The sequence below is a fragment of the Mauremys reevesii genome, linkage group 3 (genome assembly GCF_016161935.1).
Source record: "Mauremys reevesii isolate NIE-2019 linkage group 3, ASM1616193v1, whole genome shotgun sequence".
Classification (NCBI taxonomy): Eukaryota; Metazoa; Chordata; order Testudines; family Geoemydidae; genus Mauremys; species Mauremys reevesii.
Genome location: NC_052625.1, coordinates 67,731,097 through 67,758,876, shown reverse-complemented (window position 1 = coordinate 67,758,876; position 27,780 = coordinate 67,731,097). Strand labels below are relative to the sequence as shown.

Genomic DNA, 27,780 nt, shown 5'->3' with positions numbered 1-27,780 from the left:
CAAACCTAAGTCAGTCATTGACAGCCAAACAAGGCAATCATCTTTTGTTGAGCTTGCCTTCCCTTGGGGAAACTTTGATATGCAGGAGTCTTCCTTGGTTCCTGGCCCTCAGCCGCCATCTTTCCTGCTGTGAGAGCTGAAAGTCTGCTCTCCCACCCAGACGGAGACCAGCTCAGCTGGGGTCTCCACATTTAGCTCCTCTCTCATAACCAAGCAGCTGCTGCCCATTTACTCTCTCCTGGTCCATGTAGGATTTGTACAGTCAGTTGCATTGACCATACTCGCATATAATTAGAACTTGATCCATGATGGGGAAATTGCTGATCTCACGGTGGAAGAATTTATTGGTTGGTTCTGTATAAGGAACTTATCTTCTGGAAGCACCACCTAGGCACCTTACATTAGTAAAAACAGCCATTCACAAAGAAATAAATTATGCACAATTAAAGATTTAAAAACATAACACCTGCTCCCTGCAGTTAATCAGTGTTAAGAATTAAAGACTTGACCAACAAATAAGTCTTTCACTATGATTAGAAACTTATGCTTGGTTCTAATTGACTCTTAGGGGGACCAGATTCTAGAGGTCTGCACACTCCACTGAGAACATTCTGCCAGTTATCTTGGTGTGTTTAACACCAGAAACAACTCCCCAATCAGTCTTTCTCTTCCTTGTCCTCCATTGGCTCACAGAACCGGCTTCCAGACCCAGTTTCCCTCCCCAAACATCTGTATTCTTGCTTTATCTGGCTATTTGTTTTAGCCCAAACAGTTAGTTTGGTAAAATTATAGGCAACTTGTAATGGGAAATGTGTGCAAGAAAAAGTATTAGTTGTTAACTAGACTGATGAAACCTTTTAGAAAGAACTCAGGGTTGCTTGTGGGATTAGAGAAGCATACAAAGGTCAAACTATTGCATTCAAAAATCTAAATGGATCAAATGTACAGGTTGGAAGACTTTTCGTTCCAGTAAGACTTAGAACCCATTGTACTAAATGGACAGTGGCATCTGTTAGACGTGTAAGATCTCCGTATCAGAAATTTGCAGAGATTCTACTTGGAGTTCAATTGATACTTGTACAGAGTTAAGTTCTCTTGTTTGAGAATGGTACAAGTGCTCTACTCGGTCCTCGGTATACAAGAGGTTGACTCACGCTTCACTTTCCCATTCCCGTCTATTGGTGCTCGTGCTAAAATGAAGGGATGGAAGAATGCCACTGGGAAGTTGGAGCTGCATAGCCAGGCTCTAAGAACTGATTCAGTCGTTCACGCTGAGGGTGGTTTTTTATTATTCGTTTTTTCCTTGTTTTGATTCATGATAACCAGTAGATAGACCTTTCTGATGTGCTGTGCTTTCTGTTTCTGCTGCATCATCTCACCAGCTGACATGTTGATTCTCAGGCCAGAGAGGTTGTAGAGATCAGTGCTTCATTCTCTTTTTAAGATCTGCCATTCTCTTGAGGGTTATTGACACTTACTAGTATTTTCTAGTACTGTTTACTGCTATTTCCCACTCTGCCTCTGAAGATCACCACTAATGTAATAAAGTATGGTTATTTATCAGTAGCTGGAGTTCTCTGAATACATTGCCTCTTCAGATCTACCTTGCCTCTCCCTTCTTCTGCAGAGAATATTGGAATTGGGTCTTGATGCAGCAGAATGGAATAGGGATATGGTTATGAGGTATGGTATTTTATATTCCTTGCTTTGTAATGTTCTCATGGAGTGGCTGACAAATCTACTGCTTAAGTGTTTTTAATACTACTAATGAGTCTGTGGCTCATGTGGTACGGCCCACAATTTCCTCACATGGAGAACTACAGAAGCAATAACATTTTTCAAGTGCACTTGTGCCAGAGATGCACACAGGGAATAAATTTTATTTCCATTCAATAATGCAATGTTTTTTGCATATGCAGCCCAAAATGCCACTAGTCATTTTTGCTGTCATATTACATAGCAAACTTATGATTAAGCTATGGGCATGAGATCAAAAGTGTTTTATTGAATTACAGTCCAGAAATATTGTCACTGCATCATTTAACCCCAGGAGATTACACCACAGTGAAAATAAATGTTGTTTTTTCAATTGCACTTAGAATTACCATGTATAGTAATTCTGACATGGGAAAGCTGTATCACTGTAGGTCATCCCAAATGAGTACACTACATATGGTTTCTTTTTACTATATAGTACATTTATCTGCTACTTAAGAAAAATGTTCGGTTCCTTCTAATATAGATTCCTTACTTCACTTTTTTTGAAAGAGATACATTTCAGCAAATAGTGATTTTCATATTCTGTTAGTCCTGTATTCTTCCACTGTGAAGGGAGGGACACTAATTCCTGTGGAGCAATTTCTGCCCTTCATTTTGTCAATCCTGTTTCACAACTAATGGACCAGTTCTCACTTATGTTCCACTGGAAAATAGGCATCAGATCTGTAAAAATAAGTGAGGGGATTAAGATGTGTGGCATTATTTTAAAAGTATGTGTTTCAATATAGTATCTTTAGTCTTATTTTTTTCTGATCCAACTTCTATTTGCATGCTGGAGAAATCAGGAATGCTTTCCAGTAGTCAGTATTGGATTGGGAGACCCTGTTTGTAGATTTCAGATGCTATCTATTGGCAGAGGTAACATTTCAAAAACTGGCTCTAGAAGTGAAAAGCATTAAAGACTTTTTCACTACTATGTTGCCCCTTTTGGATGGCAGAATGAGTTGTAGGAGATGAAACTAACAAACAAGTCCTGATCAGTTCAATTATGTTAGATTCCTGCACACTTATACCTGATTCTTTGTAAAAATAAAGTTGAGATAACACTGGCATTCTAAATTCATGTTTTAATTACTGGTATCTTTCATTCAAAAATATTTTTTAAATAAATGTTTTTGACAAGTTTCACTGATGTATTTGGCTGTTTTGGAGTTATCCACATATGGGAAAAAGAAAAGGTTTTTCATTATTTATAAAGAAAAAAGTTTAGGCTTTTTTTATATTCTGATAACTAAAGAAGGTTTTGTCTTAAACGCCAGACCTAAATGCAGACCAATGTATTTGCCTTAAGAAATATGGGTTTATAGGAATCAAGTTCCAGAGATTTGTAAACCTCCAGAAGGAGTACAAGTAATACATTATTTTCTTTAACTCCCACTACGTTCTTCTACTGATGCCAGCCTTGATAACCCATTTGTCTATTTCTCCCACAAACATGCCTGCACTTGATTCTATGTAGCACCTTGTGAATCAAATGTCCTTCTTTAACTGATCTTCAAAGCCATTACCCTCTTCTCAATCAAATCCCTCCTGAAAATTCTTATTTTCTATGCTGCCTGCAAGAAGTTATCCAACTGAGGATGTTATTCATTTTGCTATAATTAATGTTTTAAAATAAACCCTAAACCCATCCCTCTTCTGTATTCCTCCATGAATGCTAACCGTTGCTGATTAACTGTATAATCTTATTTATGGCCTGGTCCACACTAGGACTTTAATTCGAATTTAGCAGTGTTAATTCGAATTTAGCAGCGTTAATTTGAATTAACCGTGCACCCGTCCACACCACGAAGCTATTTAATTCGACATAGAGGGCTCTTTAGTTTGACTTCTGTACTCCTCCCCAATGAGGGGAGTAGCGCTAAATTCGACATGGCTATGTCGAATTAGGCTAGGTGTGGACGGAAATCTACCTTAGTAGCTCCGGGAGCTATCCCACACTGCACCACTCTGTTGACGCTCTGGACAGCAGTCCGAGCTTGGATGTTCTGACCAGCCACACAGGAAATGCCCAGGGAAAATTTGACACGCTCCGGCGCCTTGTGGATGTTCTGCAGGACTGCAGGCAGGAGGACAGAGCCCCCCTGCAGTGTATCTGCAACCGCCCTCCCCCGCCACAAAGTCCCATACCCCCCTCACCCAAAATAACCAGAAGGAGGGGCGCCAGGGGCTGTGAAAACTGTCACTGCACCCCAGCAGAGTGCTCAAGTACTCAAAAGCTCCCATACCCTAAATTTTGAGAAGTCCTTCCCTTCCTGACTCACCCAAGCCCCAATCCCAGTTTCATCCCCTAACTGTCTAGTTAGTTAATAAAAATACTTTGCTGTTAATTACTGTTTCAGTCATGTTTTTTTACAGAAGACTGTGTTTGAAGGGGGGTGGGGTGGGGAAGGGGGTTGGTAATTGCATAGGACAGTCACCTTTACCAGGGTACAGACACGGGGGCAGGATCAGCAGCAGGTCACACACACAGTGCAGTCAGTAGGCACCCTGGTCGGTATGGGAGGTGGTTTCCAGGTTCTGTGTGGGTGGGGGGGGGAACGTGACTTTGTAGCAGGGGAGGGCGGTTACAGATCTTATGCAGTGGTCCTTGTCCTGGACCACAGAGTCATGAAGCAGAGGAATCTGTATCCGTCCTCCTCCGCCACAAGGTCACATAGCCCCCGCACACAGAATCCCAAAAAGGAGGGATGGCAGGCTCCGTTGAAACAACCAGTCCGGCACTGCGGACCGCTCTAGGAGCAGGAGCCTGTCATTCCTCGAGTTTAGAGGCGGTCTTTACATCATTGTGCACCCTACGCAGCACAGTCTGCGTCCCAGTTTCAACCCTTTAATGCAAAGTCATTAATAAAGAAACCTTTGTTAAGTAACAATGGAACATGTATTTTATTTTTACACGTGTGTTGGAAGTGGGGGAAGCGGGGTGGACGGGGTATGTAACTGCAGATGCTAGTCAACAGTAACTGGGTAAAGAAACAGGGGCAGGTTCAGCTTCTCTGTAAAGAAACTGAACAGTCACAGGTCTCGCTGCTCGCTGGTACTTGAAGAGTTCCTTGTCGCTGTCCAAGGCGCCTGTATAGGGCTTCATGAGCCAGGGCATTAGCGGGTAGGCTGGGTCCCCGAGGATCACTATAGGCATCTCCACATCCCCAACAGTTATTTTGTGGTCCGGGAAGAAACTACCTTCCTGCAGGTGTCTAAACAGACCACAGTTCCTGAAAACACGCGCATCATGAACCTTGCCTGGCCACCCGACGTTGATGTTGGTAAAACGTCCCCTATGGTCCACCAGTGCTTGCAGCACCATTGAAAAGTAGCCCGATTTCTCAGCAGCTGACTGTGGAAGAGGTGGACGATAAGGTGCGAGGAGGTGAAAACGGCCATAACTGCAGCGGGCTCCATGCTCGCAGTGCTGTGGCGTCCGCACTGTCACTGACCAGAAAAGTGCACGAATAGATTGCCCGCAGGCGCTTTCAGGGAGGGAGGGCGTGATTGACGGTTCAATGATGACAGTTACCCAAAACCACCCTTGACACATTTTTTCCCCCAGCAGGCATTGGGGGCTCTACCCAGCATTCCAATGGGCAGCGGGGACTGCGGGAACTGTGGGATATCTTCCCACAGTGCACCGCTTCCAAAGTCGACGCCCCGTTAGTGTGGACTCACAAAGTCGAATTAGTGTCCTTAGTGTGGATACACAAATTCGACTTCGTAAGGTTGATTCCACAAATTTGAATTAAGTTGAATTGAACTACTCTTGTAGTGTAGACATACCCTATGTTCTTCTGCCTTCCTTTTCTCTCCGAACTCTCTCTGGTTTTGTGACCTTTCTCCACTTTGAGTCAAGTCTGAAATTGGTTTGTAAACTCTTTTTGGTGCATGGATTGTGTATTTTCATTTGTATTATGAGTTGCCTGGCACACTCTTAGGTGCTGTAAAATAATTGATAATATATTTAAAATTGAGTACTGAAGCGCATCTTTTCAAATATTTGCAGCTATGCCTATCTCAAAGGCTATATGAATAAACAGTAGGGATGGAACAAATCTTTACCCGAGTAGCTGGATAGTGTTAATGTGTATGAGGTCAGCAGGTTGCTGGATAATTATGACTGTTTCCTGTTTTTATTTCACCATCTCTGTTGTTGGAATTTCTTGTCTGGAATTCTTTAGTAAAGCCATGTGTGACATCTTTGGCATTTTTATTATTTAACTTGGAGCTTGATGTAGGGATTCCATGGACAAAACATCATATAGCTCTCCTAGGCCTATGTGGCTGAATCACTCTGATAGACTTCACTTCATGGCTTAGATGTGTTTCTTTGGCACATCAGAGCTGAGGTGAATCGTCAATGATCTGACAGCTGTTAGGATTTTTAGCAATGGCATAATCTCTGGAATTTCTCTCTTGAATCAAATTTTTCAGTAACTCCAGAATTTGACAGACACTGTGTAAGAATGTTGGTATTTAGGTTTTCAGAACAGAAAGTAGAAAAATCCATTTGCTCTCCAGCAGTCATTGTAAAATGTAGGTCACAGTGTCCTTGGCTGACTAATTCTCTTGGTGAGATGTTTGAGAGAGGTAGACTTTTTGAATACAGGAAGCACAAAAAAATCTTCTGAAGGAAACGGTCTCACTTACATTGGGAGAAGAATGGTCTAAATAACTGGTAATTTTCCATCTCTAATTTCTGTAATTTTGTGATTTGGTTTGTGGGTACAATATTGTCTTTTGGCTGTGATAGGACATGTAGATACTGTATTATCCTGAGAAATTTCATTTTTACAAAAATGAACACGCAGCTTTGACTGGGTTGCAATCACAGACTAAAATATTCCCAAACAATTTCTCCCCCCTTCTCTCTCGCTCTCTCACTCATATTAATCCTGGTCCTCACCAGGTCATAAAGGAGACTGTAGTATCCTTCATGATAAAGACAGGTCTCCAGTGTAGCAAAGACAATGGAGATTATACATTTGATTTAGGGTACGGGAAGAGACATGGTAGTTCCCTGAATCTTTAGCATATAGACTGAGGAACAGGCTGTGCTGTGTAGTGTGGCCACACAGTCTGCCTAAATCAGTTGTTTGGGATTTTTTACTTAACTGTTTTGTTGTGTCTGCTAAATAATGCATATGTGCTTTTTATGCATATGCATATGTGCATTTTAATAAATTGAAAATTAAAGTTTAAATAAATAAAAGTAATGGACACAGAAGCTTACCACATGCATATTTATTTAACTACGTAACATTTGCTAAATGATGCAGCGTAAAAGGGCAGCAGACTGGAAAAAGCTCTGCTCAACAAGAGCTACGTTTCTTGAAAGAGGGTTTGGACAGAGGTCTACAGGTCTACGTAGCTATGTCCGTAAGAAGTTGAATACTAGGGTAGGTTAATGGGAAAATATTGAAATTTCTGAAAACAAAAAAAATCCAATCACCCTGGAAACAGATTCTGAGGCTATAATCTGGCTTGATTGATTCTTGTTCAAACCTGTAAACACTTACATTCTTCCTAAGTCAAGCCTGATTTTCTGATTGAAATATGTTCAGATCATTGTTAGAGTGAGCTTCTGGAAACTTCAGGAACTTGCCTTTCAGGTTCTTCATAAGGGCAGTATTCTTCAACCAGCCAGGTATAAGTTCATTGTTAAAGTGAAGGCACATTTTCATAGCAATCAGGAAATAATGCTATCTTCAGCCTGTCCAAATTCAGAATTGCAGAATGAACTAGAGTTTCACTATCTAGATCGGGGTGGGCAAACTTTTTGGCCCGAGGGCCACATCGGGGTTGCACAACTGTATGGAGGGCCAGGTAGGGAAGGCTGTGCCTCTGCAAACAGCCTGGTCCCTGCCCACTTCCCGCCCCCTGACTACCCCCCTCAGAACTTCCAACCCATCCAACCCCCCTGGTCCTTGTCCCTGACCGCCCCCTCCTGGGAGCCCTGCCCCATATCCAACCCCCCTGCTCCCTTTCCTTGACTGCTCCCTTTCCTAGCCACACCCCCACCCTCTGACAGCCCCCCCGGGACTCCCACCCCCATCCAACTGCCCTCTGCTCCTCATCCCCTGACCATCCCCTCCTGGGACCCCCCCCAACCCCAGCTGCCCCAGGGATCTCACCCCTTATCCAGCCCCCTGCTCCCTGACTGTCCTCCCAACCCCTATCCACATCCCTGCCCCTGACAGGTCCCCCGGGACTCCCACTCCCAACTCTCCCTGTTCCCCATCCCCTGACCGCCCCCCTCCCCAGAACCTCGGCCCCATCCAACTGCCCCTTCCTCCCTGACTGCCTCCCACAACCTCCCACTCCCTTATCCAACCCCCACACCCCTGCTCCCTGCCCCGTTACCAGCAGCAGGAGCTTGCAGCCGCGACACTGGGCCAGAGCCGGCTGTGCTCTCCGCGCTGCCCAGCAGAAGCGGTGGGCCACAGTGTGGCCTGCACGGCGGCGTGGCTGCAGGTGAGGGGGGGCAGCAGGGGAGGGGCCGGGAACTAGGCTCCTCGGCCGGGAGCTCAGGGGCTGGGCAGGATGGTCCCGTGGGCCGGATGTGGCCTGCAGGCCATAGTTTGCCCACGTCTTCTCTAGATACTAAAACTACTAGTTTATTTATACAGTTCTACTGATTTTAGAGAGTTTTTTTGATTTTTTTTTTCAGAGCAGCCTTGAAAGAATTGGCTGTCATCCATAATAATATGGATAGTGCATTCCACTAAAGAGGCTTAAGAAATGTAAGGACTTTCCCATCCAAGAAGGCATTAGGGTTCATTTCACAACAGTGCTGAAAACCTCATGAAGCTTGAAAATGAAGCCTCAGCTAATGATTTCATGTAGAGCGACAACCTGGAGTTCATATTTTTACTGTATACTATAATCTGGGTTTTACACCACTGACGTTTAGGTTTGGGGGCTGTTTTGATTACACCATTGAACTTGAATTTACACCAGTGTGAGATCAGAATCAGTACCTTGATGCACATCTGAGCTATTATTCAGAAAGCGTTCTATATATCATAGTACAGTTAAGCTATCCTTTGGTTAAAACAGTGTACTTTATAGTCTCTGATACTACATTGGTGTTGAGGAATGCTGTAGAAAAGATATTTTTGTCCTACCTGAAGAATGATTTTCAGCTAATTGTTCCTCACTAATGTGTAAAACCTACTTCTAAGCATGTTCCCTCACTGTTGCAGGCGATGGATTGTGCAGTGGCTTGTCCCACGTAGATGGGTGGCTGTATACTGCATTAGCCAAATATTCTTGTTACTTTACTTAAGGTAGTTTCAAGTAGACTGCATTATGTAATTTTGTCTTGAGGTTAAAAAGGCATGGATTACTGTGGTGAAATAGATGGGAAAAGGAAGGATGTACCACAAACGACTCCAGGGATTTCCGTACTGGTAAAGATTAGACATATATCTCCCATAAACTGTGTACGTGTCCCTAAACATTTTTCCCCATACCAGGTCAGCATTATTTCCATGTTACTCTTATTGAAGCTAAGCCAAATAACTCCTATGCATTTCCCTACATTGGTCAGACATTGGGAGAATACAGAAAATGCAGTATCTGGATTAGAAGAAATGAAGTGTTTGGTGGCATTGCTGACCAGAGTCTCATTACCAACCTTTGGTACCCTCCTCTTAGAGAAGAAATAAAAGCACTAAAGAGAACTCTCGCAGGCAAGTCACAAAATATCATGGTGAATGGTACTGAAGGCTGCTGATAAAGCTAACAGAATCAGCAGGTACAGTTGACTTGTATCTGTCATCAAGAGATTGTCAATGTAGCTTATCTGCTCTCCAACCTTAAACCCATATATGAAACCAGGTATTTGAGTTGTTCCGACATAAACTTACCAATAACCTTCTTTCAGAATCGCAAATGAGAGACTGTAGGTTAATTTGAAAAGTTACTGTTACAAGAGGTTTTCATAAGCAGAGCCATCACCACTTCCTCTTGAAGTGTGCCTGGCACGTACCCTGCCTTCATAAAGGGAAACTTGAATGATTGCCATCAATAATGGGCTCCAGAAACCTAGCTGAAATGCAGTTGGGTTCAATTATCTTAGCATATCCAATATTTCATTATGTAAAAATGGGCACAATTCAATCATGGAACACTGGAAGAAGTTCTATGTTGCTGTAAATTGATGCAGCCCTATTGAAGTCAGTAGTGCTGTGCCAGTTTACACTAGCAGAGAATTTGGCCGTGTGAATTTATTTGGCCCTGTACCCGTTCAGTTAACAGCTAGTTTGTCCTAAATCTCTTTTCTTCAAAGTGAATCAAGAGAATGCAAACACAATTCTGTAACAGAGTCAAGTTGGTTTTGCCTGACTGCCACTTTGAGCTAATGCCTGTTCCCAGCTCATCCAGGAGAATATTTGAACCATACACCCAAGAGTATAAGGTACCCAGTGCCAATGAAACCTTTGTCCAATTTCAAGAAGAGTCAGGAAGATTGTACTAATAAGGTGTAACCTTTCTTTAACTCTGAGATTCAGGATGCATTGTGGGGGAGAGTTCTGAATGCATGTATTATCAAGGTATCCGGAAGAATGATCTATGACACTGCAGTAGAGAGAGATTTGGTTGGTAAAGAGCCTTTTCAATGATATTTCATTCCTCTAGAACATAATATATTCATAGGTTTCTACCAAATACCTACTAAATTACTCTCTAGTCTTTTGCCTTAACACCTTCCAGTAATGATGATAGTGTGATCTGCCTTGTCAGAATATCCCATGTCTATTGAATTGGCCATTACAAATAGGCTTAATCGGATTTGATTTCAGTTGATAAAGATCAATATTTGTCAGTATCACTCCAGTCAAAAAATTGTGGAAACAAATTCCTAGTTGTATTAAGCTAAATTTGAACAGGGAGCTGCATGAGTATTGGTGTAGCAGCTCAGGAACGAAGTACTTTGATTATGACATGTTGGTCTGAAGGAAGCTCTTTGTTTTCAATAGCACAGAAGCAGGGGATAGCTTTTTTTTCAGGTAGTAACAATCAAAATAATGTTCTTTGGATAAATGAATACAAGTAGTTATTTAGATACCAAATTATGTTAAGTAATTTAAAATTTGGCATCAAATCTGAAATAAATGATTTCTTCCAACTCCAATTAGAGCATGCTTTGTAATATTTAGTGTACATATTTTCTTAGTTCTACTCTATTTATCTTTGTTCATGCAGTAACAACCAAAAATAATCCCCCATAACCACTTGTTTTTAATACCTTGTAAAAACTTATAAACAGTTACTTGAAGTTGAATTAAAGGAGATAGTTAAATGATGAAAAATTATCATTAACTGTAAAGCTTGCTAATTCTGTATTAGGCATGTTGGCACCATTGAAGGAAATTCTGTTGCTTCGAATTTGGGGCTGGTATTTTCCATGTAATGAACTCGGAGGGTTGGGGGAGTCTGGAATGCTAACTATGAGGATGGAAAACATTTAGTCACTCTTGGAATTATATGAATGTTTTTCCAGGAAGCTTAAGTAAACACACACACTGCTGCTTAGGAGGCAGCATTTAAAGTTTTTGGACGGCAGACAACATTCAAACAAGTATGTAGAAGCTAATGCAAGATTTTTAAGCAGCACACCCTTTGGGGCAAATCTGGGCTATTTGTCAGATTAAGTGCTACATAACAAATTTGTATTTTAGTCTACTATTCACTTATGTGTATGAAGTATATTGCAATAACCTTGGTAATAAATACTAATAGATTGAGTTTTCATCTCTGTAGGTCTCTTCAGTGCTGGTTTTCTTAAAAAGTAAAATTCATTAGGCCTTCTAGACTAGAGACATAGATCACATTAGAAAGGTGCAGAAGGAAGAGTTATTTTGCTTTACCAAACACAGGGACATTCTGTCTAACTCAAGCTAGAGAACTCTCTTCATAGCTACGTTAAAGTATTTAATTCTACTTCTCCATTCCTTAATAGATACTTTCTGCCCTCAAAAATAGAATTTATTTTACATTTCATTACTTACAAGTTTTAGGGGCCCGAGACGAAGCATAGATCTTTCTATGGAATTATATCTCTGTACATGGTTAACACTTTCTCAAGGAATCCCAAGGACATGTATCTGGATTCCTCATCAGTATAGAATTGTTCTCCACATAATTCTTTATCACTGTAATCATGTTAACTTCAAGGGCATATTTTATTTTATATATGCATTACTGAGTGCAGTAATATCTTCCATTGATCTTCAACCTATTGAAATTGCTTCTCATAGTACAGACTAAAGTTTGTTTGTAAACTGTCAACCATTGTTAAAAATACTGGAAACAGAAATAAAGATAGTGATAAACTCATCAAGGGAATCGGTGTAAAATTGCCTTTCTAGTTCCATACTGTGGCAGACTTGCAAAATAAAAAGATAAGTGCGACTACTATTTTGGTAAAAAAATGGCAGCCTTTCCTTTATGAAAAATCTTATAATGCCTCACTGTTAAATAATATCTTTACAAAATATTGGTATATTGTACTGATAAAATCTGAGTTTGCGAGTTAGTCATAACTTACTTACTCCTAATTACTTTGCATTACACTAACACAGGCAATATTCCATATTCACAGTACCTGATGCAACATTTCAGTTGTAGTAATATTTATTTCAGATCTTGAAAACAACAAACTCAAGTTACAAACCTTAAAAGAGGGTATGCAGGCAGGTGTGCTGTAGATTTACACCCCAGTTTACCAGGTGCTAAATCGCCATATTGACACACCCTAAGGGTATAATTTACAGATTTACTTAATATGGGAATATCTGTAAATGGAAGTAGCAAGATAAGGCCTGTGATATGAAATTAGCAAGTCCTGAGGGTTTCTTCAGTATATATATATTTTTTTAAATAAAGAAATCTTGGGCTAGATGCTCCTTTCTGGTGTATGGTGTAAAACTGGTTGCTGCTTTGAGCAGATCCATAACATCTGTTTTGAATTTTGCACCATTTTTGACTTCTGTTTATTTTTTTAAAAAAATGTATCGGTTGGAAGCCATCATTTGAATCGAATCTCGGGTTTCAGTGTGCCACCTTATTGGAGAAAGAAGGGGAGCCACTAGATGGGAGTAGTTGCTTAGCTTGATTCAACATGCTCAAAGCCCTTGAGATTTTCAAGCTGAGTTGGAAGAGTGTTGCAGCCTCCTTGCTAATAGCAGGTGAAAGTGTGCACGTGAGCTGTCCTTCAGTAGTAGTTAACTACTTTCGTTTCCTTAAGGATATCTGCTCACATGGAACGTCTGTTTATAATTTTTCAATTGCTTACAGTTCTAAAGTAACTGCATAAGAAATATGTCTGTTGAATTACATCATTTGTTAGGAAACTGTATAGTAGTTTATGCTGAAAGCCAAAAGAGGTGCGCTGTCAGTTGTAGATCTGTGGGACACTAACTTTGACAAGATTTTTCATTCCCTTGCCTCAAACTACCAGAGCAGCTAGGAGAAACAATAAACCACCAAGAGATTTATAGTGGTGGGCAAGGAAGACTGCTGTATGTGTTGGGTGAGGGAAGCAATCAATCAGCAGCAAAATATAAATGATCAGAAATTGCAGTCATTTGCCATGGATTTCACTTCCCTGAGTAGACAAGTTTTTGCTTCTCTTTCTTGAAACTTCCCTAAATTGTATCTAATGAACTTTTGGTGCATCCTCAATCTGGCAGTATATGCAGCATTGCAATAATGCATATGATTACATTGGCTCCCTCTTCTTTTGGTGTGGATTCGTTTACCAGTCTAAGTTACAGTTATGAACAGTTAAGAGCACTCGAGGGAGAAAGAGTATGGCTTTGCATTTTATCAGCCTTTGATGATGTCTTCTATGCTTTATAAGTAAGATTAACTGAAGAACTGCATAAACTGTGGGCCAGAGTAGTGGAAGTATAGAGAGACATTTAGTGAATTGTTTGTTTTGAACAACATGTCTGTTAGTTCTATTAATTTCCATCCCTATAATGTGCTTTTACAGAGGGTGAACAATCATCAATAGGCTTTGGCTGTTCTTTGTTACCCTCACTTAGTTTCTGTGCTGCCCCTACACTGTGTGTGTGTAAACGCCTAGGCCTTAAAAACTCATCTCCTTTTCATTTTGTTTTCATAATGAGAAGTGAGTGTTTCAGTCTCACTCAAATGTTGCTGAAAGTGGTCTTTCATTTTCATCTGAACCCACTCTGTCCTTCTGCTGTATTTGTTTCCCAGACCTCATGATTCAGCAGGGTACACAATTATACCTGGATAGAAAAAAGTCACTCTGTTTATATATTTTTTGCATTTAATTTCCTTGGTTTTATTTAAGTGGGGAAAATCTGCTTCTTTGATAATGTGATCATGTAATTGGCCAATCTAGGCTATGAGGCTCATATCTTACTTAGGTAAATAGATTAATTTCTCAGGTTTGCTGCTGCTGTTTGATAAAAGACAGTTTTCTGGGCAGGGCAGCAGCACTTTGGTATTTTATGAAAGTATCTTTCCCTAGGGGGAAAAAATGAAAATGTAGGGGGTTTTTTCTGCAGTGGTGGTTTGCCCTTGTTACGGCTATTTGTTGTCAGCTATTGGTGTGGCGACATTGCTGTAAAACCCTAGTGTAGCCAAGCCCATAGAATGGAAAAGATGATATAAGACATGATTTGCACCGTTGCGTCCCACCCTGAGGTGAGCTGGATCAGCGCAGATCATGGCTTAGAGAGTTTGACTGTGTACAATAGGGTTTTACACTGGTGCCTTTACCTTGGTTGTTGACCATCCATGGCTGAAATCTCCATTGTAGACAATGCCTTAGACTGTGTAGAACTTGCAGAAAAACTTGCAAACTGACTTAAAAATTAGAATTGGAAACTCTTGATTTTCTTGTGCCCGCTCTTATCTTCTGTTGTAAATTTTGCTATGTGTTTCAAGAAAATATTTATAGCATCCTTCAGCCTGAGAGGCAGCCACTGTCCTTACTGAGTTGCTATTTTGATGAGCAGGGAGACTCTGTAGTGATTTCACATGGAGTGGGAGATGGAGGAGGACTTAATTAGGTGCTGCATAAATCTTAGGACATACCTACTTTGAGAACACTCAGTGTTTTTTTTCCAATTTTTGTATTTTATTTTTATTTTTTGCAAATTTACTCTAACAAAACAAAAAAATCTTCATGAAAGGGTAGCCAGATGCCTGGTTTGGAGCTTTTTTCCTAAACTCTCTTTCAGTTATTGTACAAAAAGTGACCTGTTTCTTTTAAAGTGAAGAATGTATGAATGTCAATCTCCCATAAATCAAAAATGGATTAACAGATTTTTCTCAAATTCAAAAAAGGAAAGCTGCTGAGATGAAGCATAGAAAGTTTTAGCCTCAGAGGAGAATTTTTTCAGACAGTTATGAGGATGTGAAAACAAGAGGTTATAGTGGATGTAACCTTAACTAGAGCATTTCGTGGCAGTGAAACCTATATTATGAGGAATCCTTTTCACCCTAGCCACTCCCTCTTTTTCCTTTCTGTCCCCCCTTTTTCATTGCTTCTATCTACCATTTAGTTCCACTTCTAAAATATACAAACAGACTACACAGTTTTCCCACCCATTGTTCATCTGTGCACTCGATCTTTCTCCTGCAGTTTCTACCAAGTGCACCAGTGAAAGGCTAACCCAGATCACATGACCTTATGTGCTTTTTCAAGCTTAACTACTGTTTGCCTATTCAAATAGCCAGAAGACTGGCAGCAGCAAAGCTGGCTTTATTTGTTGAGTCTTGTCTAGTGAAGTGAAAAGAGCTGATACTTTTTTCTAGCTGCATTTTTGTGGGGGGAGTGGGGAGTGAAATTATTTCTTTTGTCCTCTGTTTGCAGCTCATTGAGAATCAGGCATGCATATAAAATTACTGTATCTCAGGGCTTACCTTTATGGACAGGAGGGGGAAAAAACAGATTTATAAGCTTGTCTGGAAATATTTGGGATGCTTAGGACAGGCACAAAAGTGGGAGATAATAGAATAATAAAACACAACAAATGAAGGATTAGCAGAAGTTGTTTTAACTAGTGTAGCAGTGGTTTTGTTGTCTCATGTGTAAGAAATAACATGCTGCTGAACATTTCAGAGTAGCCGTGGTAATTTTTCAAAAGTATGTACCAGTTTACAACAGAATCAGAAATCAAACCTATTGTAGCTTTCAAGGGCTACAAAATAGCAATTGATTTTTTATAGATTTTACTTAATATGTAGGTGAAATTTAAGTGTTTTAGGGATAAATTCAAAAGAAGGATGGCATGAAATCCTCCCCTGTCCACAGTCCATTCTTTTATGTCCTGATGGTACAGGTAATACAAAAGTTCACATGATGACAATTTTCAGTGAATTCCTACTTTCAGTCGTATTGATTAGTTGTGGCATTTATAAAAGTCTGAAACAATAGATGTTCTTCTAGCACAACACATTCCCTTTAATAAGATTTGTTTTCTATTACATAAATGAGCATTTCCCTCATAAGAAAAATAAATACAAAACTAAATGGTATGTGTAGAGGATCAAATTGAGAATAGTAATGTGTGTGGCAACTAAATTTATCCTGCACCATTCAAGTTAGGACAAAGTTCTGTGTAAATGTGATGTTCTATTTAAATAGCATTACCCTCTTGTCAGCCGCTCTTCCTATAATTTCCAATATTCCCTAAAACGGGTTACCACTGTGTGGCCCTGTAACACTTCTGATCTACTCCTAACCCAGTACAGTATTCTACACCATAGTAGAAATGTTCTCAGACAGCTCTCTCTGCAGGACCATTACACAGTGTAGCAGCTTCATTTATTTGCTTTTGTTGTGCTGTTAGTTTATACAAAGGCAGGAGATGAACCCAGCACAAAGCATAAACAACATTCTTTTGGCACAAAATAAAATATTGGACAAGAACAAAAAGGATGAACAACGTTAAGTCTTTAAATGAATACTCATTAATTTAAATAACATTATTAGATTACTGTATTTATAAATAATACCCTTAAAAGATGGAAAATTCATAAATTAAGATCCTTCAGTCAATCTTAACTCTTGCATGAGATCAACAAATGAGTTTACAATATCCTTCAGTCACTTGACAGAGATTGTAGCTTCTGAGATATCACCAGCTAAGCTTACAGGTTTTTTCATACACCTAGCTGAGATTAAAAGAACAGGAGTACTTGTGGCACCTTAAAGACTAACAAATTTATTTTAGCATGAGCTTTCGTGAGCTACAGCTCACTTCTTCGGATGCATAGAATGGAACACACAGACAGGAGATATTTATACACACAGAGAACATGAAAAGGTGGAAGTATGCATAACAGGAAAAGTCTAAGCAATTGAGATGAGCTATCATCAGCAGGAGGAAAAAATTTTTTTGAAGTGATAATTAAGATGGCCCATAGAAGGTGTGAGGAGAACTTAACATAGGGAAATAGATTCAATTAGTGTAATGACCCAACCATTCCCAGTCTCTGTTTAGGCCAGTGTTAATTGTATCTAATTTGCATATTAATTCGAGTTCAGCAGTTTCTCTTTGGAGTCTGTTTTTGAAGTTTTTTTTGTTGCAAAATTGCCACCTTCAAGTCTGTCACTGAGTGGTTAGAGAAGTTGAAGTGTTCTCCCACTGGTTTTTGAATGTTATGATTCCTGATGTCAGATTTGTGTCCATTTATTCTTTTGCGTAGAGACTGTCCGGTTTGGCCAATGTACATGGCAGAGGGGCATTGCTGGCACATGATGGCATATATCACGTTGGTAGATGTGCAGGTGTACGAGCCCCTGATGGCGTGTCTGATGTGATTAGGTCCTATGATGGTGTCACTTGAATAGATATGTGGACAGAGCTGGCATCGGGCTTTGTTGCAAGGATAGGTTCCTGGGTTAGTGTTTATGTTGTATGGTGTGCGGTTGCTGGTGAGTATTTGCTTCAGGTTGGGAGGCTGTCTGTAAGCGAGGACTGGCCTGTCTCCCAAGATCTGTGAGAGTGAGGGATCATCTTTAAGGATAGGTTGTAAATCTTTGATGCGCTGGAGAGGTTTTAGTTGGGGGCTGTAGGTGATGGCTAGTGGCGTTCTGTTATTTTCTTTTTTAGGCCTGTCCTGTAGTAGGTGGCTTCTGGGTACTCTTCTGGCTCTGTCAATCTGTTTTTTCACTTCAGCAGGTGGGTATTGTAGTTTTAAGAATGCTTGATAGAGATCTTGTAGGTGTTTATCTCTGTCTGAGGGATTGGAGCAAATACGGTTGTATCTTAGAGCTTGGCTGTAGACAATGGATCATGTGGTGTGTCCGGGATGGAAGCTGGAGGCATGTAAATAAGTATAGCGGTCAGTGGGTTTCCGGTATAGGGTGGTGTTTATGTGACCATCGTTTATTAGCACAGTAGTGTCTAGGAAATAGACCGCTTGTGTGGATTGGTCTAGGCTGAGGTTGATGGTGGAATGGAAATTGTTAAAATCACGGTTGAATTCCTCGAGGGCTTCTTTTCCATGAGTCCAGATGATGAAGATGTCATCAATGTAGCGCAAGTAGAGTAGGGGCGTTAGGGAACGAGAGCTAAGGAAGCGTTGTTCTAAGTCAGCCATAAAGATGTTGACATACTGAGGGGCCATGTGGGTACCCATAGCAGTGCCACTGACTTGAAGATATATATTGTCCCCAAATGTGAAATAGTTGTGGGTGAGGACAAAGTCACAAAGTTCAGCCACCAGGTTAGCCGTGATATTATCGGGGATACTGTTCCTGATGGCTTGTAGTCCATCTTTGTGTGGAATGTTGGTGTAGAGGGCTTCCACATCCATAGTGGCCAGAATGGTGTTTTCTGGAAGATCACAGATGGATTGTAGTTTCCTCAGGAAGTCAGTGGTGTCTCGAAGATAGCTGGGGGTGCTGGTAGCATAGGGCCTGAGGAGAGAGTCCACATAGCCAGACAATCCTGCTGTTAAGGTGCCAATGAGATTGTTATCTTGCATGAATTCTACAGCAGACCATCTGTTTCAGGCACTTTATACAGATTGTACCTCCCTCAGAATCCTTCTCAAAACTTCCAACTAGTATAAGCATGGTGAATAGAAGTCTGTGGCCTAGAAAATAGGACATTAGACAGGGAATGATGAGGAGAGTGGAGTTCAGTTCCTGACCCTGTTGCTGACCTGCTGCGTGTAGCCTTAAACAAGTCACTCCATGACTCTCTGCTTTGGTTTCCTCCTTCAGTCTTGTCTACCTGGTCAATTTAGATTATGAACTGTTTGGGTCAAGGAATTTCCCTTACTGTGTGTTTGCACAGCCCTAGCTCAGTGATACCCCATTCTCAATTAGTGCTCTAGAGCTAATACAATAATAATAATGAAAATACTTGAGTAATTTCAGTGAATGCTAGCTATTTTTCTCACTGAATTTACAAGATGTGCCAGCAAAGCTTGAAAATTTCTAAGATGATAGTTACTGGTTTCACAAAAATTGCAAGTTCTGGCAGTTTCAGCATTCATGCTTATAATTTTTATGAACTGTAGCTATTAGTTTCATAGAATTCACAAGCTTTGCTAGGGGTGTTAGTAAAGTTGATAAATTACATTAACCTTAGTTAGTTTTGCTATTGGATTTACAAGTGTCACTGACTCTTCAGAGTTTTTTGCATGGATTCAAAGATAGAAGTTACAAGGACAACTGTCATTATAGGTGAACATAAGAACATGATCGCATCATCTGAAATGCTTCCAGTTCCACGTGCAGGGCCAGTTAAACAAGCAGAACTGCAGGGTCTCAATGCGTGAGATGATAGGGAGAATGGGGTTTAGATTTATTAACAACTGGGGAAACTTTTGGGCAAGAGGGAGCCTATACAAGAAGGATGGGCTCCACCTAAATCAAAATGGAACTGGATTCTGGCACTTAAAATTAGAAAGGTCGTAGAGCAGTTTTTAACTAAGGGCTGGGGGAAAGCCAACAGGTGTGGAGGAGCACATGTTTTGGAGAGAGACATCCCTTAGGGGAGGATCTATTAACAGGGATTCTCTATGTCCTAGTAAGGAGGAGAGGATGGAAGATGATAACATATGGGTAGGATCTGAAGAGAAATAGTCAAATGAAAGAGTCCCATTCAATTACATCATGTCATGTCAGACAGCTAAAAAGTGACAAGTTTAAGTAGTTACATACAAATCCTAGAAGTCTAAATAATAAGATGGGTGAATTAGAGTGCCTCATTTTAAATGAGGATATTGGTATAATAAGCATCACAAAAACTTGGTGAAATGAGGATAATCAATGGGACAAGTAATACCAGGATACAAAATGTATTAGAAGGACAGAACAAGTTGTGTTGGTTGGGGAGTGGCACTATATGTGAAAGAAAGTGTAGAATCAAATGAAGTAAAAATCTTAAATGAATCAAACTGTACCATAGAATCTCTATGGATAGTAATTCCATGTTCTGATGATAAGAATATAGCAGTAGGGATATACTACCAACCATCTGACCAGGATGATTATAGTGACTGAAATGCTCAGGGAGATTAGAGAGGCTATAAAAATAAAAAGCTCAATAATAATGGGGGATTTCAACTATCTACATATTGACTGGGTACATGTCACCTCAGGGTGGGATGCAGACAGAGTTTCTTGACGCCTTAAATGACTGATGCTTGGAGCAGCTAGTCCTGGAACCCACAAGAGGAGAAGCAATTCTTGATTTTGTCCTAAGTGGCGCACGGTATCCGGTCCAAGACGTGAATATAGCTGGACTGCTTGCTAACAGTGACCATTGTATAATTAAATTTAACATCCCTATGGTGCGGAAAACACCACCGCAGCCCAACACGGTCATATTTACTTTCAGAAAGGGAACTACACAAAAATAAGGAAGTTAATTAAACAGAAATTAAAAGGTACAGTGGCAAATGTGAAATCCCTGCAAGCTGCAAGGAAACTTTTTAAAGACACCGTAATAGTCTCAACTTAAAAGACCCCAAATTAAAAAACATAGTAAGAGAACCAAAAAAGTGCTACCATGGCTAAACATCAAAGTAAAATAAGCAGTGAGAGGCAAAAAGGCATCCTTTAAAAAGTGGAAGTTAAATCCTAGTGAATAAAATAGAAAGGAGCATAAACTCTGGCAAATGAAGTATAAAAATATAATTCGGAAGGCCAAAAAAGAATTTGAAGAACTTCAAGAATTTGAAGCTTAAAATCTCAAAAAGTAATAGCAAAATTCTTTTAAGTACATCAGAAGCAGGAAGCCTGCTAAACAACCAGTGGGACCACTGGTTAATTGAAATGCTGAAGGACCACTCAAGGACTATAAGGCCATCGCGGAGAAACTAAATGAATTCTTTGCATCGCTCTTCATGGCTGAGGAAGTGAGGGAGATTCTTTTTAGGTGAAATATCTGAGGAACTGTTCCAGATTGAGGTGTCATTAGAGGTGGTTTTGGAACAAATTGATAAATTTAACAGTAGTAAGTCACCAGGACTACCCAAGAGTTCTGAAGGAACTCGGATGTGAAATTGCAGAACTACTAACTGTGATTTGTAACCCATCATTTAAATCGGCTTCTGTACCAAATGACTGGAGGATAGCTAATGTGATGCCAATTTTTTAAAAGGGCTCCAGAGGTGCTCCCAACAATTATAGGCTGGTAAGCCTGACTTCAGTACCGGGCAAATTGGTTGAAACTATAGTAAAGAACAGAATTGTCAGACACATAGATGAACATATTTTGTTGTGGAAGAGTCAACATGTTTTTTGTAAATAGTAAGGCATGATTTCCCATCTATTAGAATTCTTTGAGGGGGGTCAACAAGTATGTGGACAAGGGGAATCCAGTGGATATAGTGTAGATTTTCAGAAATATTTTGACAAGATCCCTCACCAAAGGCTCTTAAGCAAAGTAAACTGTTATGGGATAAGAGGAAAGGTCCTCTCATGGGTTGGTAACTGGTTAAAAGATAGGAAAAAAAGGCTAGGAATAAATGGTCAGTTTTCAGAATGGAGAGAGGTAAATAGTGGTGTCACCCAGGGATCTGTATTCAACATGTTCACAAATGATCTGGAAAAGGGATAAACAGTGAGGCGGCAAAATTTGCCGATGATACAAAACTACTCAATATAGTTAAGTCCAAAGCAGACTATGAAGAACTACAAAAGGATCCCACAAAACTGGGTGACTGAGCAACAAAATGGCAGATGAAATTCAGTGTTGATAAATGCAAATTAATGCACATTGGAACACCATAATCCCAACTATACATATAAAATGATAGGATCTAAATTAGCTGTTACCACTAAGAGAGAGACCTTGGCGTCATAGTGAATAGTTCTCTGAAAACATCCACTCAATGTGCAGCGGCAGTCAAAAAAAGCTAAAAGAATGTTGGGAATTATTAAGAAAGAGATAGCTAATAAGACAGAAAGTATAATATTGCCTCTCTAGAAATGTGGGGGGTACACACATCTTGAATACTGTGTGCAGATGCTGTTGCCTTCATCTCAAAAAAGATGTATTGGAATTGGAAAAGGTTCAGAAAAAGGCAACAAAAATTATTAGGGGCATGGGAGAGCTGCTGTATGAGGAGAGTCATGTCTGTTAGTCTATAAGGTGCCACAGGATTCTTTGCTGCTTTTAAACATCCTTACAGTTGTTTTTCGTGCACTAGCTTGAGCCCTGTGAGCACAAGTCTGTCTTCCCAAGCTGGGAGGATCAGTTCTGGAAAGCAGAATGGGAGGATAGAAGTAAATACTTCTGTTCTACATATTTTAAACCGAATGAGCCAGAACACTAGTTGTTTTATGAGCTATTTGTTTTTAAGACACAGGTGATATTTCTGTGTTTTCCTTTCCACTTTCACTTTGTTTTAATTTCAACTTGCTTTGATTTTTATATGTTGTTTCATCTGCTGAGATAAACTGCACTGCAGCTTCAAGACCCCATTCCTGCAAAGAGTGACTCTCATGGCTGATCTTATGCACTGTGAGAAGTTCCCTTGAATTCACTGGGCTACTCATGGTGCAAAAAGTTAAACATGTTCATAAGTCTTTTCAGGCTAGAGATCTAATTCTGTAGTTAAAGTTGCTAAGTGGTTTTGATGCAACCTTCTAATGGATGCTGGAGGGAGAGTAAAAGATGGCAAACTTCTGCCTGCGATTTCATTGGCACTGCTGCGTGAAATAAGGGTTTACATGATCAAGACTGGTTTAATTGGTGGTTTATATATATAATCAGTTTCTCTCATTTAAAGGTGGGATAAAAATACTTTACTACTATCTGGGCTGTTCTGAAAACTATTCAATGTTTTAAAATGCAATCTAAATACTAAGTATTGCTAAAAGATGGAAAAAAGTTCTGGAGTAGCTGCTTGCAACCCCATTATTACTGTAGTTATTTTGCACTTCAGACAGGGATTTTCAGCGTCTTTGTTCTGTATAAAAAATGCAGCATATCTTCCCCCAAAACACAGCATTTTATCCTCTGATTACAGAAGTAAATTCTCAGAAAATTCAAAGTACTGTTGATCCATTAATTTGAATCAGATATCTTCCGCCTCCTTCCCTCCCCACCCCGGTATTATCTTAGCAATGCAGTGTCCCTACATAGTTTTAAATTCACTGAAATTTTGTGCATTGGTTGTATTTGAAAAAAATAGCAATGTCATTTATTGTTATTGATTTTAACTTTCAGTTATGAAGAGTTTAGTGTGAGCTGGCACTAGGAACAGTAAAAAGTGCCTTAATCATAATTATTGGGTTTCTATGTGGTTTGCCATAGAGCAGAGAGAAGGTTCTTTATGTTCCCTAACTGTACATTTCCATACCTTTAACATGTTGATATTAAATTTAAAAGAAACCAAAATTCTGAATTTCCTGGGTTTACAAAGCTTGTTTTTATGCTAATTGCAACATTCCTGTAATATATTTGCCTTAAATTGTTGATATGTACTCTCAGCTGTAGCTTAATCTTAAAAAAGTTTTTGCCTGATATGGTAAAACTTTATTTTAATATTGCAAGAAGGGAGTGGTTATTTCTAACCAATTATACTTACTTGTATTTATTTTTTTCTTATTTATTAGAACCAACATACATCACAATAGGTCCACCCACATGTGAGATTTTGGAGAACTGCACATTGACTGAGAGAGACTGTATGTACAGTTTCAGACTGGACCAAAATGGTTGCCGCATTTGTCAGTGCAAAACTAGTGAGTACAGAAATCATTGTGGTTCATACCTTTTTTATCAAGATGTTTTTTATTTTAATGTTGAGTAAAATCTTGGAAATTTTGAAATGGAAATCAGTACACAAGTACATTACTATAATTCACTGTTTTAGGATTGATTATTTTCTTTGATAATTTATTTTTTTTTGTAAAAATACAATTGAAGCATTTGTTTGGAGACAGAAACATTCAGTATTACATGGACTTAACAGCTAAGGAAAAAAGGTAGGTAAGGTTTTGGACTTCTCTTTGAAAATGTCCCCTTGGGAATTTTCTTAGAACTTTGATATTTCTTTTTTTCTCTACTTTAAAAAAAATGGTTTAGCTTTGATAGAAATAAGTGTTTGTTCAGGTGTGTGAACTTTATAATTTTTTGCTCTTTGAACAAAATCATTAAAAATGCAGTGTTTGTATTTTCTTGGGTTTAATATTTGGATGCCTTGCACTTCATATTTATATCACAGATTCTCATCTGGCATGTGACTTTTACAAGTAAGATATAACTTTGTGTCTTGGGAGCACTGCCCTTATATCAGTCATGTTAGCATTGTCATAGGGAAACAGCAGAACTTGATTCTCGGTACACATTTCATTGAGAGTTCGTAGTATACAATTGAAAAATAAAATTTGAATCACTCTGCATGGGATGTACGATTTGAAATCTCTGCATGCACAAAGAGAGAGAGTTTGCAGTATAGCTGTCAGTCTACCTTAAGAGTTCAGCCAAGGAGAGAGGCTTTAAGCCGGGGGCAGCAAACTTTTTGGCCTGAGGACCACATCGGGGAATAGAAATTGTATGGCAGGCCATTTATGCTCACAAAATGGGGGTTGGGGTGTGGGAGTGGGTGAGGTCTCTGGTTGGGGGGCCGAGCTCTGGGATGGGGCTGGGGATGAGTAGTAGGAGGGTGCTCTGCGCTGGGACTGATGGGTTCGGAGTGCAGGAGGAGGATCAGGGCTGGGGCAGGGGTGCAGGTTCTGGCTGGGGGTGCAGGCTCTGAGGTAGAGCTGGGGATGAGAGGTTTGGGGTGCAGGAGGGTGTTTCGTACTAGGATTGAGGGATTTGGAGACCGGGAGGGGGGTCAGGGCTGGGGCAGGGGGTTAGAGGGTGGGGAGAGGCTCAGAGGTGCACTCCGAGCGGCGCTTATCTCAAGCAGCTCCCAGAAGCAGTGGCATGTCCCTTTTTATGGCTCCTATGCGGAAGCACAGCCAGGTGGCTGTGCACCCTGCCCCATCCGCAGGCACCGCCCCTGCAGCTCCCATTGGAGCACTGGAGGGGGCCATTGGAGCACTTAGGAGCCAGAGCGGGGCCATGCTGCGGCTTCTGGAAGCCATGTGGAGTGGCCCCTGTGCCCCAGCTAGAGCACCAGAGCGGGGCCATGTGGCTGCTTCCAGGAGCTGCATGGTGCGGCCCCTGTGCCCTGGCTGGAGTTTGCCCACCCCTCTTTAAGCTCTATTGGTAGCTTCACTAGAGTCCTGACAGTGGAGACTGTCAAAGAGATGTTCTGAATTAATGCATCACTCTGGTCCCCTGCCCCTCTTTCCATTCTAACTGACTCCACTCACCTTCTAGGCTGAGCTGGATGATTTCAGGTGCCCCAGCGGATCAAGGATTATGAGGGACTTGTGCTCTTGGGCGTCCTGCAACTTCCTCCTGGAATTTTCCACAACAAGGATGGAGGTGTGCTTGTAGACTGTGTTTTTGCCAGCAGAAGCCAAAAGAACCATGGGCTGATCCAAGCCCATGGAGGTTATTTAGAGGAGTTTATTTCTCTGGTGGTGGTAGAGTGCAAGAGATTCTAACAAGGAATAATACGTAAAGTAAACGATAATAGTGGTAGCTCTGACTGTTTATATTTTTTGAGAACCAGTTGTATTAACAATAAGGAAAAGCTCCCATTGACTTCAACAGCAGCAGGGCTGGATTGCCTGTCTATTTCCTGCCTTTTGAAATCTGGACAGGGTTTTCCCTTTGCTTCTTAAAGCAGAACAAATCATTTGCCTCTTCCAAATCTTGCATTGGCTGGTGCAGTGAGAGGAAGCAGAAACACTCCTCGAGTAGTCCATGCTCCCTAGGGAGACCTTTTTATTCAAAAAAGGGGCAAATGTGCACCTTTCGTAGTGCTTGCTGAGTGCAGCAGTTATGGGTTAGTCTGAAAGCTCTTTCTAAACAGCAGACCATGCCTCTTTGAGATTTTGAAGTACAGGTCAGCACATGATCTGATCCTCTCTCCCCTTGAAAAAGCAGCAAAGAGTCCTGTGGCACCTTATAGACTAGACTGTAGTGCATGCATCTGACCAAGTGGGCATTCACCCACGAAAGCTCATGCTCCAAAACGTCTGTTAGTCTATAAGGTGCCACAGGACTCTTTGCTGCTTTTACAGATCCAGACTAACACGGCTACTCCTCTGATACTCTCTCCCCTTGCTCGTTCTTGACTGCTATCATCCCCATACTACGTGCATGGGAAAGAATAGGGGTCCTTAAGTCCACATGTAGGCTTACAGTAGCACGGCTATACCGATACAACTGTCCCACTGTAGGATCACTCGTATAGCCACGCTGTGCCCAGGGCAGAAAGCTCTCCCGTCGACATAATAAAACTACCTACTTGAGCAGCGGTAGCACTGTATCTCCTGCCGACATAGCACTGTGCACGTGATGCTTATGCTGGCGAAACCTCTGTCTCTCAGGGCAGTGGTTTTTTCACACTTGTGAGCAACAAAAGTTTTGCCAACATATGGATTAGTGTAGACATGGCCTGAGTCCTCCCCACTACTTGTTGCACAGTAGTGCATAGAATATAAGATTTTACCTCTAATGAAGTATAAAGAAAATATTACTAAAGGGCTAAAGGTCAACCAAATGCTCTAGCGTTTTTTACCTTGTGAAATCAAATCTGTGTCCTGAATTGGGGAACTGTTGCCAGTTTTGAAGCCTGGGGATGCATGCAGAATATTAAAGTATGTCATGCAATCCTGTCAATGCCAGAATGCTTCTGGGAGATTGCATTGTGGCAGGCTGAGAATTGAGACCTGCTTTCCCTGCAAATGATATGAAGCTCAATTCCCATCTCATGAAAGCAAAGAAGAGCTGTGCTGCAGTATTTATATTATACTGTGGTTTTAAGAGCAGTTAAAGGCTAAAGTGTGAAGTCTAGTATTCTGAAATAAGAAGTATTAGTGTATAATTTACTGGCAGGGCTTTTTTGATCAGACAAAAATCAACGCATTTATGTAGATATATCCGTGGTACTGTTTTTATTATATTTTCCCTGGGTAAAAGGAAAAAAAAATCATTCCACCGCAGAAGTTAAATAATAAGAAAATGTATATTGGTATGTGTGTAGCTACACACACAGGAAAAAAAGTGTGAAAAAATGTGAATGTTCAGCACTTCTGCAAATTAGGCCTCAGGTTGAGCACCCAGAACGTATATTTAATAGCCACTCATGAAAAGTTTTGGTTAAAGTGGCTTTTGCCAAGCATCACATAGCAAGTTGATGGCAAAGGCAAGGCTATCATATAGATGTGTACAAGGATGCAAAAATAGGTTAAACCTTAAACCTAGCATTTCCTATCTTCTAGGATGGATCTAGACTGTTTTCAGTGGTAGCAGATGACAGAACAAGAAGTGAAGTATCAGAAGGGTAGCCATGTTAGTCTGGATCTGTAAAAAGCAACAGAGAGTCTTGTGGCACCTTTAAGACTAACAGATGTATTGGAGCATAAGCTTTCATGGGTGAATACCCACTTCGTCGGACGCATGTGAACAAGGAGTAATGGTCTCA

The 27,780-nt window shown here is 40.5% G+C and overlaps 1 protein-coding gene across 4 annotated transcripts in view; it reads left to right on the top strand.

The window, feature by feature from the left end:
* The window catches only part of CRIM1 (cysteine rich transmembrane BMP regulator 1), a 315,765-nt gene that overhangs the window by 197,063 nt on the left and 90,922 nt on the right, over positions 1 to 27,780 (top strand). For all 4 annotated transcript variants that reach the window (XM_039532907.1, XM_039532908.1, XM_039532909.1 and 1 more), the window contains one exon: positions 23,846 to 23,974. In XM_039532907.1, the coding sequence (XP_039388841.1) occupies positions 23,846 to 23,974 (129 nt within the window). The remainder of the gene's footprint in view (positions 1 to 23,845; positions 23,975 to 27,780) is intronic.